Raw genomic sequence first — 15,362 nt, forward strand, 5'->3', positions numbered from 1 at the left:
ATTGGTTCAAGTCAACATGAGCCTTGTTCTGTTGCACTTTATATTTTGAGGGAGAATCTTGACTAAAGGCTCCACATAGTTATTTCAGCATAGAAAGCTGTTTATATTCTAGAAAACATAGGTACATTGTGAATGTCTCCCCCTTACACGCATATACTGTATGCAAAAAGATTTGGCCTCAAATGATTTAATTTATGTGATCAAATGTCCTTGAAATTTAACCAAGATCTAGTCTTTGGTTTTCATTGTAAAGTATTCCTCAGCATGATCATAAATAGACGATGGGCGTGGGCAAAGCCCTTGCTTTGATAGTTTAGTGGAAGAAATGAAATGATTTTGTAGCATTTGGTAATAATAGAACTATTAAAAAGCCATAAAATTTATTTTGTATTGGTATATCTTTAAGAAGCCTAGTAACTACATTTTAAATTATATTGTCCAGTGCTTACAGTGCAGATAAAAATTACAATTTATAAACATTACCATGATAGGGAAGAGCAGTCAGATTCCACTTGAATTTGTTATCCTCTTTCATGTTATCTAGAAGGAAATAAAAGAGATTATTTCATTACTGAACAATTTTCTATCTGAAAGGAGAATGTGGGTGACATTTATAAATGAGTAACCAAGCAAAAATACATACAGGCTCATGTAACATTTATTTAACTCATGATACTGAAAATTAGTGAGGTACAGATGAAGAAAAATAAACCCCTGAAATATCATTCAAGTGAGTGACACAGCCCTGCTCTGAGGATTCAGTTACTTGAAGATTTAAACAAATGCTGATGACTAGGCCATGTGCACTGAAGTAAACAAGGAATCTGTCTGGGAGGAAGATCAGGAGGAGTATTGTAGGAATCAAAACACTCTCCCCAGTAGGGTCTTCATTAGATTGAAATATAATTTAAAGACTATTTCCACCTCTGATTATCTTAGCTTCCCAGAGTTCTTAGGAATTATAGTTACAGAATTGGAGAATCTCATTCATGGAAGGGAACTCAGTAGCCAGCTAATTCTAAAATCTTTCATTCAAGAAACATTAATTGAATCCCTACTATGTACCAGGTACCATATTGAAGACACAAATCTGTAGTCCTTGTCATTCAGCAATCACAGCCTGGTAGCAAATATAGACATATAAACAAAAATCAAAATAAAATATAAGTAGTACTAATAAACATATGCATAAAATGATGGGGTTTTGCATGATTTTCATTTTAAAGTAAAAATTAAATTTTTGCTATTAGCTATGGAGTAAGATATTAACTTATGTTATGGCATAAATGTCCCTTCGTGATTCCATTTGTCCAAACTTGAGCTGTCTATCCAAACTCCCTGTCTGCCTATATACTGCACACATATGATGACACCATCACAAGAAAATTCTTTAACCCCCAGGTATGTCACAGCCTTTCCAGACTCCTTACATTGTTCCATCTGTTCTCATCATATGCAGTTTTTCATTTGACTACTGATTAAGTCTCAGCTCAAGAATCACTGTCTCTTCTGGAGTCTACTCTCCTAGGCCTCTGAGGAAGCCTTGGATGTTCCTTATCCCGTGCTATGAAATCCCAAGAAGCAAATCTTGGAGAGTGATATAGTTTTTGTAACAGATACAAAAGTCTAGGCTAGACCTTCTATTATAGATTAATAATAACTCTGCTTTTGCAAATGACTGCTATGGCTGTGCCTCTGACTGAAACATATTCAAGAAACTATCCTTGAAACATAAACAAACACTAAATTTACTTACTGTTATGGATTGAATGTTTGCGTCCCTCCAAAATCCATATGTTGAAGCCCTAACCCCCAAGGTGGCTGTGTTTGGATACGGCGTCTCTGAGGAAGCAGTTAAGGTTAAATGTGGTCATAGAGTGAGGCCCTGATCAGATAGGATTAGTGTCCTAATAAGAAGAGACATTAGTGAGCTTACTCATTCTTTCCCCTCCCTGCACACACACCAAGAAAATGTCATGCGAGAACACAGCAAAAAGCCAGGAAGTCTACAAGCCAGGAAGAGAGTTCTCCCTAGAAACCGACCCTGCCTGTCCTCGATCTGGAACTTGCAGCCTCCAAAACTGTGAGAAAATAAATTTCTGTTTAAGCCAGCCAGACTGTGGTGTTTTGTTATAGCAGCCCGAGCAGACTGATATACTCGCTATGTGAGTAATTATTACAAACACAGCAAAATAGTTATTTTAGCATGAGAAAATAAATTCTGTCTTGTATGTGTACTATTTTCTATGCTATGAGTAAGGTCTTATAATAAATTGTTTGCACGTTAAATTCTAATTTCATATGGTACATACGTATGTATATATATATTTTTCTCAGGGGATATTTTAAACATTAATTGCTGAAGAGATGCTAAAGGCTAATGTTTCATGGGACTAAATAGAAGCATGTACCAATCAGAACTTCATTGGAGTTAAAACATCGTATACATCAAAAAATACACACTGTTCCATCTTATTGATCCACTAGTATCAAAATACATCCAGAATCTGGTATCTTCTCACTCTGCTACAACTCTGGTCCAAAATACCCAATGCATTACTCTATCCATCTCATCCAGTCTCATGGTCTAGTGAATAGCCCCCAATTTACATCTACTGCACAGATCTCACTTCTGTATGTCATATATAGAATTTAGGCATCAATTCCATACATAGAACTGCCTAATTTGATATCTTTGCTAGGATATCTAATAAACATTTCAGACTTTACATGTCCAAAACTGACTCCTGACCTCTCCTCTGTCCCTCACTAAAGCCTCTTCTTCCTAAGCTTCTTCCTGTACTAGCTAATGAAAACAATGGTAACCACATCCTTGTAATTACTCAGGACAAAAACCTTGGAGTCAACTTTGATTCCTTTTTATTTTTTTTGCATCCCATAGGAACCACTAATTTCAAACTATCTCCAGAATTTGATGACTTCCCACATGGGCCCATCATCCATCATCTTTTGCTGCATCATTATAAAAGCCTCCTAACTGGTCTTCCTTCTTGGGCCTTTGCTTCTCTCCAGTTACTTATCAACACAAAAAACAGAATTATCCTGTTAAAGATATAAATCAGACCATGACACTCCCCGAGCCAAAATTCTTCAATGGTTTCCGATATCACTCAGAATAAGAGCCAAAGATTTGGAAACAACCTAGGAAGCCCTACATGATGTCGCCACCTGTTTTATTCCTGGTCTGGTCTCCTACACCTCTCTCCCTCGCTCCCTCAGCTCTAGCCACGGTGTCCTCTTTGCTCTGCCTCAAACCTCCAGACATATTCCCAGCTCAGGATCTTCAACTCACTGTTTCTTCTGCCTTAAGTTTTCTTTCCCCAGATATCCGCATGGTTCATTTCCTGACCTCTTTTCATCTTTACTCAAACAATAATTTCTTCAGAGCAACTTTCTGACCATCCTATTAAAATTCCAAATCTCTCACTCAGATCTCTTTTCTCCCCTACCGATTTCAATTTTCTCCTTAGTGCTCATACTGTTTAAAATCTATATCTTAGAATCATTTACCCTGTTAATTTTCTCTTTGTTCTTGTACTGGATACTGTGGCCCACTCCCAAGATCCCCCCTTTAGTAATCTGGGTACTCATTTTCCCAGCTGCTGGGAGTATTGTTGGGTTATGGCTCACACTAGTCCTCTTCCAGGCACTGCCCTCATCCAAAGACAGTTGCCACACTCAAGGTTACAGACTTTTCCACCGGACGGCTCATATCTAAGGACTAGTTCATAGGAGGGGTTCAAGGATTAGCTCCCTAGCCTCAATGGGTTACATCTCTGGAAAGTCCTTCCAGGTCCAAGCTTCCTGTGGAATCAACTAAGTTTGCTGTGGCAATTGTACTGCATTTCAATGTCTCCCCTCATTGAATCCTGTTTTCCTCACTTCCTTCTAGCTCTTGTTCCTGAGTCCTCAGCCCAATACATTTTGTGTGTGCAACTTCTGTCTCAGAGTCTGTTTCCGGGGAAACTGACTCGAGACACTCTTCCATTTAGCATGTAAACTCCTAGGGAGCAGTGATTTTTTGTTTTGTTTACTGCTTTTTCCCCAGGTCTTAGAACATGGCCGGGGACATGGTAGGCACTCAAAAGAAATGTCTATTAAGTAAATAAATAATCATCACTTACCACAGTTGATCTATTTCTTTAATTTTTAAATCCCCTAAAAAATAATAAGCTCCTTGAATGAAGGATGGGTTTTTTGTTTTTGTTTTTTAACCCTGCTGCACAAGACCTAGCACATTGTAAATGCCTCATAAGTATTTGTTCAATGAATGAATGAATAAAATTAACATTATGCTAAAACCTTTTAGCATTTGCCTCTTTCTTCATAATAACTTTTGGACATAGTCATAGTATTAACTTTTTATTTTAATTTTCTAGAAGAAACACAGGAAGAAATGACAGAGTTGGAATCAGAAATGAAATATTCTTTAATTAACTCAGATTTGGGATTATACTTAATGTTCCTAAATTCTTCTTTTGATACCAACCTGAAACAACATCCTGGTTGAATCCATCTTCGTAGTCTTCCTGGAAGGCTGGAACTTGGTTTATTTGAGCATCCTGTACACAAATGTCTTCAAACAAACTTTTCCAAATTTCAATGCACTCTACATTTGAAGAGTCATTGCACTGACAATTCCACAAGATTGTTTCTTTCAGATTTTCTCTTAAAGCTGCACACAGGTAGCGTCCATCCAGGGTCTTGCATTGTTCTGATTCCCTCCTACAGGTTTTCTTAAACTTCTCATATAGTAGAGGGCAGTGTTCAGATTCCTGGCAGATGTGTGCTGCCATGACACAGTCACTGTTTTTCTCAACCGTTAGTGATGTATCTTTCTGTTGGAGCCATTGTGTGATATTTGATTGTAAAGCCAAATCTGAGGACACTGCTGATTCTTCTAGGAATAAAGCAAAAAAAAAAGTTAACTAAAAATTAAATAAGTTCATTTATTTATGACCTTTAATGTTTTCTAACAAGTATATAGACATATCTTTTATAAATATTCCAATATCTATTATCTTTAAAAATCATTAAAAAATTATTTCAAGAGGGTTGTTATAAATAATCTTGAATTTTTAAAATTAAAATAAAAAACACTGATTATTTACAGTGTATGTAACCATACAATGGTAATGTTCTATTTCTTTTAGTGATATTTCATTTTTATCATTTACTTTTGTCTTTTCATTATATTTTGGTGACAATTGGTAGAAATCGTGTGTAACTTTAAATAATTATAATTCACTATTTCTCTTGCATAAATTTTCATGAATTTCCATTTGTTCCTAGAAATGTACCTACACTGAAGTTCTTCTCCACTTTTTTTCATTATTTCACTCTTAACAAATCTTTTTAGACAGTTTTTCCTAATTCTCCTACCTGCTTGTGAAATTTTAATTCCATGGACATTCTGCATATCTGTTTAAGAACCGTAGGTATACCTTGTAAAGAGTAAGAGTTTTTTTGTCCACTCCCCGCTATCAATTTTCACCCCTTTGAGGTTATATGTCTCACTGAGAATGCATATTCTGTTAGATAGTTCCAATAAGCCAATAATTATATAAACTTTATAGAAAGAAGATAAAAACAACTTCAATATTAGACTCGAAGGAAGCTTAACATAGGCTTCAGAAGTGCGCGCTCTACTTCTGAATGTCTTAGCTTCATGAGGCACTTTAAGTGGATCTCCACAACGAAAACTACCTTCACACTGACATTCGTCCCAAAGTCACTTTTTTTTTCTAGGGTATTCTGCTCTTTAAAAAGAATGATTACTTTGGAGCCAGCCCTTGACCATGTGGTTAAATTCGTGTGCTCCACTTCAGTGGCCCAGGGTTTTGCCAGTTCAGATCTTGGATGTGGACATGGCACCGCTCAGCAGGCCATGCTGAGGTGGCGTCTCACATAGCACAACCAGAAGGACCTACAACTAGAATATACAACTATGTACTGGAAGCTTCGGGGAGAAGAAGAAGAGAAAAAAAAAAACGAAGATTGGCAACACATGCCAGCTTAGGTGTCACTCTTTAAAAAAAAATGTTGCTTTATTAAATGAGTTTTCTTACAACTTAGTTTTTACAAATGCCTCATACTTATGCACAATAAAGATAATATAATCAATTTCACGCCATGAAAATGTTTACTTAAAAACTGCTGGGGCATCCTTAAGAGCACCATTCAGAGTAGCCTCTGAACTGCATGTACTCTGAAGCACACACTGCTGTAGCATTTTTCTACATTTCTCAAATAATGGCTGGCCATGGAGTGTTATAATTATGTAAATCAGGCTCCTATACCAGTACAGACACCATCTCTTCTATCCCTTTTGGCTAGCATATGCAAGCTTGCATGAACAGCATGCACATGAATGAATACTATCTTCATATAATTAATTCTATTATATTGTTAATTTTATATATTTTGACATAACTGGTAAAACTGTTTAAATGTCAACCTATTGTATAATATACATACATGATATGTATGCATATATATATATTTAATAAGCTAGACTAATTAAATAATCTGGCTAAATGTCAATTTTACTCTATTATGTTTTCAGCTAATCAAGAGCAGGGACTGTCATATCCATCTTTGCATCCATCCTCCAGCATTTATACAATGTCTACACACATTAACTGAATAATAAATATTTTGTGAATGGATATACGATTTAGATGCTCAAAATATGCTTAAAAATTAAAAATACTTACATTATATATTTATTATTTACTGCGAGTCAAGCACTAGGTGGAATGCTTTATCATCTTAAGAAAAAAAAAAAAGAAAGATAGAAATGCCAAAGCTGGTTTGCTCAGGAAAGTTACAACCTATTGATGCACAGAAAACTGCATGCCTATATATGCTGCGGAACATTTTGGGAATGCAAAGGAGACAGAAAGAGAGGTCATGTCTTGTTGGAGCGATGATCAGAGAATTTGTGGAGGATGCTGCAGTTGAGATAGGATGAATGGTAAGATTTCAATGATCACTTCCTTTCTCACTCTAAGCTAAATCATAAGCAATCAGCTAATGCTGTTTGTAAGCATAACAACCAGGGCAGGTCCATCATGAAGTGCACTTGTGAGACCGTGTAGCTCTTCTTTTCTACAGGGTTTTTATATTCCTGGCTTATCAATGTTACCGCATAGTAGCATTTAATAAGTATCTACTATAGAAAAAGATGGTTTAAATATGTGAACTGATTTCAGTTTAACTGCCCTAAATTTGTATGTACCTGTTGACTGGTAACTATATTTTGTCAAAACTTGGTATGATAAAAATGCCTATTGAGATGTAAATTAAATTGTCTCATCATCTTGAAACAAAAGCCAAGAAATATTTTTAGTATTTCAATATGCTTTCATTTCATCCCACTTCAATCTAAAACTAGTAAAGGCCTACTAATTAGCTAACTCATACATTTCAGTCCCTATCCTATGTGACTTCTTCTTGGCATTTGTAATTGTTCACTGTTTTTTCCATGTCCTTCTCTGCTTCATTGGCTTCAAAAATTCTTTCTGTGCTTTCTTTTTCTGTTTTTAACACCTTCTTTTTGGTTTCTTCAACTAGATCATAAATGTTGTTATCAAAATATGTTATTCTCACTGTATATCTTTTCTCACTTTATATCCTTTCCCAGCCAATCTTATCCTCCTTCATGTTTTTATCTACTTCTTATAAAATTTAACTCCAAAATCTGAATAGCTATTTTGGATTACTCTCTTCAGTGCAAGATCCACGTTTCCAAATGCCAGTTAGATGTGGCAGCTTCCTTCATTTGTTTTTTTTTAAACTACTTTTTTTTATCATGTGAAACTTAAAATGCTAACATTTTGAACGTTCTAAAGCATGTCCCAGATGCAATGTCTCCAAAATATAACTCATCACTTCTGTCCCCAACCCTGCACTTGATTCTTTCTTTTCTGTCTCAATGTACAGCAAGACCCTTGTCCTAAGCTAGCAACTTGTACAACAAGATTAATACATTTCATACTCTTCGAATCCAGCTGTCACAATTCCTATTGATTATAATTCAGAAATTTTTCTTAACTATGTCTTTTCCTTATAGTCCTTAGCACCAGAGTGTTAGTTTAGGCATATATCACCTCTGTCCCAATTTATCCCGACGGTTTTTTAACTATGTCCCTGGCCTGCATCTTTCCCTCCCCTCCATTCCATCCTCTACACCACTGCCTGTGATATCCTTTGAAAAGCTGATTCTGCATTCCCTCTGTTTAAAATGCATTAGCAGCTCATCATAACAAGTTCAAAGTCTAATCTCTTTAGAAAGATATGTAAGTTCAGCTTTCCTCCTTTGTATAAACATCTGGTTTCTTTCTAGCCTCATCACCTAATGCTCCTCCATTCTACAATTCAGCTTAACAAAGGATTTCTTGCTCCTCAAATGTGCTCTGTTTTATTCTGTTTCCTCTGTTTAGAATGTACATTTTATTTTGTCTCCCAAATGAATTCAAGGTACCCAACAAGCCCCAAGTCTACCATTCCTCTGTGAAGCCTGCTGAGTCATCATTATTTCTTCCTCTGTAACTTCAAGTACTCTGTGAGTGTATATGCATCACAATATCCAAGTGATATATAGCAATGATCATTGTCATTAAGAATTGACTATATAAAATATGTTCTCTAATGAGGCTGAAATTAGAAATAAATAGCAAAGATATCTGGGAAATCATCAAATGCTCAGAAATTAAACAATAGTATTATGAATAAGCCATGAATCAAAGAGGAGATCACAAGGGAAATGAGAAAATATTTTGAATTGAATAAAAATGAAAACACGACATATTAAAATTTGTGAATGTAACTAAAACAGCACTTAGAAGGAACTTCATATAATAAAATGCTTATATGAGGAAAGAAGGAAACTTCCAATCAGTGATATAAGCTTTTATCTTAAGAAAATAGAAAGTGAAGAGCTACTTCAAGTCAAACCAAAGACAATAAAAGAAATAATAAACAGCAAAACTGAGAGAGAGAGAGAGAGTAAGAGAGAAAGAGACGACGGAGACAGAGAGAGAAAGACAGAAACACACAGAGACAGACAGGATACAAATTACCAGTATCTGAAGGAAAGAGAAGACATTACTACAAATCCCACAAACATTTGAAAGACAGTTTGGGACTATTAGGAGCAACTTAGCAGAGAGATAGAAACAAAAAGAAGGAATAAAATGGAAATTCTAAAAATAAAAATTCAGCATAAATCCAACAAATGGGCAAGTTTATTGAAAGACACAGACTATCAAAGCTCACTCAAGAAGAAATAAACAAGCAGAACAGTTTCATAACAATTAAACACATTGAACATTTAAAATCTTCCGATGAAGAATGGCACAGATATCTTCATTGGTGAGTTGAATCAAACATTTAAGGAAGAAATGATGCCAATTATTTGTTTACTGTTCTAGCATAAAGAAGAGGAAGAAATACCCCCCAACTCATTTTAAAAGAACAGCATTACCCAGGCCACAAAACCAGACAAACACATTATAAAAAAGAAAACAACATGCCAATATCCTTTATGAACATAGATTAAAAACTCTCAACAAAATATTAGCAAATTGAAAATCCAGAAATATATAAAATTAGTAATACGTCATGATTGAGCAGAATGTAGCCTCGGAATGAAGGATTGGATCCCACATTCAAACATCAACAATAAAATTTGCCATATAAAAAACTAAAGTAGTAAAAACATAATAATTTCAATAGAGGCAGAAAAAACATTTGCAAAATTTAACATCCATTTATCCATTCCTGATAAAAAGCTCTAAGCAAACCAGAAATAAAAAGGAATTTCCTCAGCCTGATAAAGGGAATTTGCGAAGAAAGCACTGCTGAAAACCCACTCTTTATGGTGCAAAACTGAATGCATTCCCCCTAACATAGGTAAAAAGGCAAGGATGGCCACTCCCAATGATCCTGAAAGTCCTACTCGGAATGATAGAGCAAGGAAAAGAAATAAAAGCCTATAGATTAGAAAGGGAGAAATAAAATTCTCTCTATTCACAGATAAAGGTTGTCCACATAGAAAATCCTATACATTCTGGAAAAGAAAATTACTAGAACTAATAATTGAGTTGAGCAAGTCACAGGATATAAAGTCCATATAAAATATCAACTGTATTTCTATATACTAGATATGATTAATTGGAAATTAAAATGTAAAATAAATTACCATTTTCCATAGTATCAAAAAAGTGACGTACATTTGTATAAATCTTAACAAAATGTCTGCAATAACTATTGACTGAAAACTATAAAATAATGATAAAAGAAATCAAAGAAGTCCTAACTAAATGGAAAGAAGTACCATGTTCATGGATTTTAAAACTCGTATAGTGAAAATGTCAATCTACCCAAATTTATCTACAGTTTCAATGTAAGTCGAAACAAAATGCCAGCAGGATTTTTTGTAGACAATGACAAGCTGATTGTAAAATTCATATGGAAAAGCAAAGAAGGAGAATAACTAAGACAATTTTTAAAAAGAATAAAGTTAAAAGAATTACACTGCTTGATTTCAAGACATCCTATAAAGCTACAGTAAGAGTAAAGTATTCGCAGAAGTACGGAAATATAGATCATTGGAGAGAAAAGAAAGTCTAGAAATAAAACCACTAATATACAACCAAATGATTTTTGAGAAAGGTGAAACTGACAGTCTCTTCGGCAAATATAGTGGTACCATCGGATATCCATACGGAAAAAAAATCAAATACCACCCATTGCTTGCACCATATGCAAAAATTAACTTGAAATGTTCCAAAGACCTAAATGTAAAACCTAAACTACACAACTTCTAGACCATATGAGAAAGTCTTTGTGAATTTGGGTTGGGTAAAAATTTCTTAAATGCAACATCAAAGCCATGATCCATAAAAATAATAATAATGATAAATTCTGTTTTTTGAAAGACACTTAAGAAAATGAAAGATATATACTGGGAAATATAGTCTACAAAACACATATTTTGATAGATACTATTCAGTATAGAGAAACAACTCTTAAAACTCAAGAAAAACGCCAAAGTTCAATTTAAAAATGGGGAAAATTTTGAGGAGACAATTTACCAAATAATATAAAGAGATGACACATAAGCACATGAAGATACGCTCAACATTATTATTATTTAAGTGCAAATTAAAACCACAGTGTGATATCACTAAATATGTATTAGAAAGCCAAAAAAAAAAAATCAAGTGCTGCTGAGAATGTTGAGCAACTGGAACTTTCATACATTGATTATTAGATCAAATCTGAAATACAGAATGAAAGCTTTTTATAAATTAAACATACACTTTACCATATGACCCAATAATTTCTTACCCAAGAAAAATAAAAACCTACATTTATATAAATCTTGTATATGAATATTTATGGCAGCTTTATTTCTAATCTCTAAAAATCTGGAAATAATGCAAATAACTTTCAAAGGAGAATGGATAGTCAAGCTGTGATATAACCATATAATGGAAACTACTCCTCAAAAAACAGAACTTATGCGTAAAATGATGAATCTCAAATGCATTATGGTAAATAAAAGAAATCAGGCTCAAAAGGCCGCATGTTACGTAATTCCATTTATATGAAATTTTGGAAAAGGCAAACTTACGTAACAGAAAATTGTCCAATGAGGGGCCAGCCTGGTGACTTAGCAGTTAAGTTCATATGCTCTGCTTCAGCAGCCAGGGGTTCACTGGTTCAGATCCCAGGTATGGACCTATGCACTGCTTATGAAGCCATGTGTGGCAGGCATCCCACATATAAGGTAGAGTAAGATGGGCACAAATATTAGCTCATGGCCAATCTTCCTCAGCAAAAAGAGGAGGATTGGCAGTGGACATTATCTCAGAGGTAATCTTCCTCAAAAGAACAAGAAGAAAATTACCAAATGAGTTCACCATAAATGATTGGAGGGGTTCAACAATGGGACCATTCAAGATATATGAAAGTTAAACCTAACTCCTATAAAGTGGGAGAAGGTTGATTGTGAAAGAAGAGGTGAGTACTCTATGATAACAGGTGCATTTCCAACCTGACCGCTTTTCAGAGAGAGTACATAGGGACATTAAGGACCCGGAAATTGATCACTTTAGAACTATTCGATCTCACATGTCCCTTGGAAAATCTATGTGCTCTCAAGGCACATGCAGATTATTTTGCTTACCACTACTTTAGCGTTTGCCTGGCACCTTGAGTAGGAAGTAAATAAATGCATATTAAATGCTCCTATCCAAAGGCATTTATAATTCTAGGTAAGTGGTTATGTTTAGGTCTTTCTTAGGAGACCTGGAGTTCTTTAACAACAGAAATGATATCTTACTTGTCTTCTATCATTGAGGTCTTGTGCAAAGCCATAATGAGCCCCACAAATATACACATTGAATGACTGAATCTGTAATTCTAATGGATTATAATTGAATGAAGCTTGAAATTGTGGATAGCAATTAGAGAACTATATTATGCACTTACTGAGATCTACAGCTCATAGAACCTTAAATTATATGAAGAATTAATTGTTATCAAAAAGAGAATTGATCAAATTACATAGATGTGGTTACTTTTGAAATTGTGTTTTTCTTTTTCATGACTGTAAATATTCCATATAACAATGTATTACCTGATTCATTGATGCGTTTTTTTCCAAGCAATTTGTTAACAGTACAATAGAGGTCATCAGTGCAGAGACAATCTTTAAATTGGCCATTGCTTTCCACAAAGGACTGGATGCTCACGTTACACCTTGATGAATCCTTCATCTTGCAAGTGTTACCTAGATTTCACAGGTAAACAGTTAACACCTCAGATATTAATCTGAATAGAGTTTTTGAGGCCCTCTGCCCAAAATGCTTTTAACCCATTAATCTGAGTAATTCTTTGTTATAGTAAGATTATCTGGGGTTGCTGTAAGATGTCCATATAAGGGACTTTTTAAGCAAACAAAAATCTATCATTTACTGTCTTTTTCTCCAATATTTACTTCAAAAATTTAGAGTAAAACTTTCTGTATTTTAAAGTAGCTTTATCTCCACTTAGAATGCCAATTTTTGCTTTTCAATAATAATCAAGGCTTCCTTTATATGAAGTGACCAGAATGTTCTGGAATATTAGCCATTTTGTCAGTTTAGCTATTTTATTAGCTATTTTGTCTTAATCTGCTATTTGATTTTACATGTTATTCTAACATTATAATAAGAGATGTGCAGGTAACTCTAAATTTATCATGGGAAATGAAGTGGTCTTGACACTTAGAAAACACTTGATAAATACTATTGAATAATGAGTCTTTCATAATTACCAATATTTCATCTTCTTTCTTAATTTAAAAAGCCATATTCATCTACCCAACAACTTTCTCTTATTCATTTTTCTGAATAAAACTACTTGAGTTCATTTCATTTGTGTATTTGAGAATATTTCTATTTCAGCTTCATGTGTGGGATAATTATGCAAATCTTGCAATTCACTACAAATGAGTTGCTATTTGTATACTGAAATAAATACGCTATAATTTATGACACACTGAATGCAATATTTTAACAATACTTCTTAAATTGTACTACATAACATAACAAAGAGCTTCATCATCAAAACAAATAAAAGATCTTTTGGGTCATTGTTCTCTATTCTCATCTTAAAATTGTGTTACTTTGAGCAAATTATGTCTCTGAAATTCTTTTCCTGAACAGTAAGAAGAATGTTGGATTAGAGAGCTGTAATTTTCTTTGGAGTATGAACATTCCATATACTCCCTCAAGGGCAGAGAAGAGAAGGAAATCTCACTTCCTTCCTCTGTGTCCTGTGTCATTCTTTGAGATCATGTAGTTGGGCAGGAGCCCTGATGATGGAGATTGTGAACATCAGCATCGTCAGAATTATAGGTTGCTGCCTCTCAACCCAACACACCACACCTAACATCTTTTGGGAAACAGAGGAAGCACATGCAGATGGGCAAGGACATGAGCAGTACAGAATTTACTCACCCTGAAATGAATGGAGAAACAAAGTGAGTCATGGAAGAACATATTTTTATTTTTGGATTTCTCTTACTGAAACTTCCAGAAAAGTTATCAGGTTTTTATGGTATTATAATATTCATAATACAGGATGACAAAACTTGCCATCATGTTAGAATACAATTTTTTGAAAAGTTTATTATATCTTTCTATTTTTATCATTGATATATTAACATATAAGCAAAAGAATATTTTATTTGAAAAATTGTTGCCATGCTTCTGAGAAGTATGTATATCATTGTAGCATTATACATGGTGAGATAAGTAAAAAAATAATCTGAAATCTTGCATAAAGCTGCCCTCAATCTCAATGTGTCAGGGCCCTTGATTAACTAATAGTACCCTTTTGTAACTAAATTCACTAACAAGCAATTAAAGGTGAATCCCTTGAATATCAAGTTTGATAGGTATTTGAAAGTATTTAGAACAAAACAATCTTAGTTCCTAGGCTAGTGAGAGAAAATATCAAATCCTAGTTTAACTCAATAAAAAGAAACCATTTGGAGTGACATCAGCATCATCGTGGAGTTAGCTCTTCCCTTAGTCTCTTGCCCACAAGGAAAAATGAAAAGGACATTCATAAATCAAAAGAGGACACACACACAATACAAGATGTCTGAGAGATCCATGCAGCCGTACATCTGAAGGTGGAGGTGCTAGACTCCTCGGGAGGCAATGGACGGAAGTAAGGGGATCTCCTTTCCTTCCCTGAAGAGCAGTGATCTAGGGTACGGGACCACACACAGCACCCAGCATGCAACTCTGAGAGGAGGCAGGGTGAGGTCAGCCATCTATGGGAATGTCTTCACTTCTGGAGTTGCCTCCCAGCCTGTGGGGAAGCTGCACACCAAGGAGGCTAAGCAATTGCAGGGGTATCATCACCAAGCAGAGCAGCCCAAGAGGACAGATAGTGAATGCATAGTAGGAGTGCCAGGATTGCACATGTAAAAGAAAGCACCCCTCCCCCCCCCCACCTGCTTGATGCACCAACTTGGCTGGTCGGCCAGAGCACCTGCATTCCTACGTGGGTAAAGCAGTGGCAGCCAGTGGGCAAATACAGATAGGCCCTGTCAGCACAGCTTCCAAAGGACAGACACAGCTGCCATGGATCACAGTGGGCTCAGAACACACAGCTTCTGCTCCTCTCCTCAGTGGTAGTAGGTGGAGTCTGCAACCAGATACTAGGACCATGTGATAGCACAAGTCCCCGCCATCATATAGCATGAAGAGACATACCAATGTCCCAGATCAGAAGGAAAATGACAAGTACCCAGAAATCAATCCTGAAGCCACAGA

The 15,362-nt window shown here is 35.2% G+C and overlaps 1 protein-coding gene across 1 annotated transcript in view; it reads right to left on the minus strand.

Moving 5' to 3' along the window:
- GFRAL (GDNF family receptor alpha like) overlaps window positions 1-15,362 on the minus strand; it is a 63,169-nt gene that overhangs the window by 37,514 nt on the left and 10,293 nt on the right. The window contains exons 3-4 of the mRNA XM_070516722.1: window positions 12,671-12,823; window positions 484-540 (exon numbers count right to left, since the gene is read on the minus strand). Coding sequence (XP_070372823.1) covers window positions 484-540; window positions 12,671-12,823 — 210 coding nt within the window. The remainder of the gene's footprint in view (window positions 1-483; window positions 541-12,670; window positions 12,824-15,362) is intronic.

Source organism: Equus asinus, chromosome 8 (assembly GCF_041296235.1).
Source record: "Equus asinus isolate D_3611 breed Donkey chromosome 8, EquAss-T2T_v2, whole genome shotgun sequence".
Lineage (NCBI taxonomy): Eukaryota > Metazoa > Chordata > Mammalia > Perissodactyla > Equidae > Equus > Equus asinus.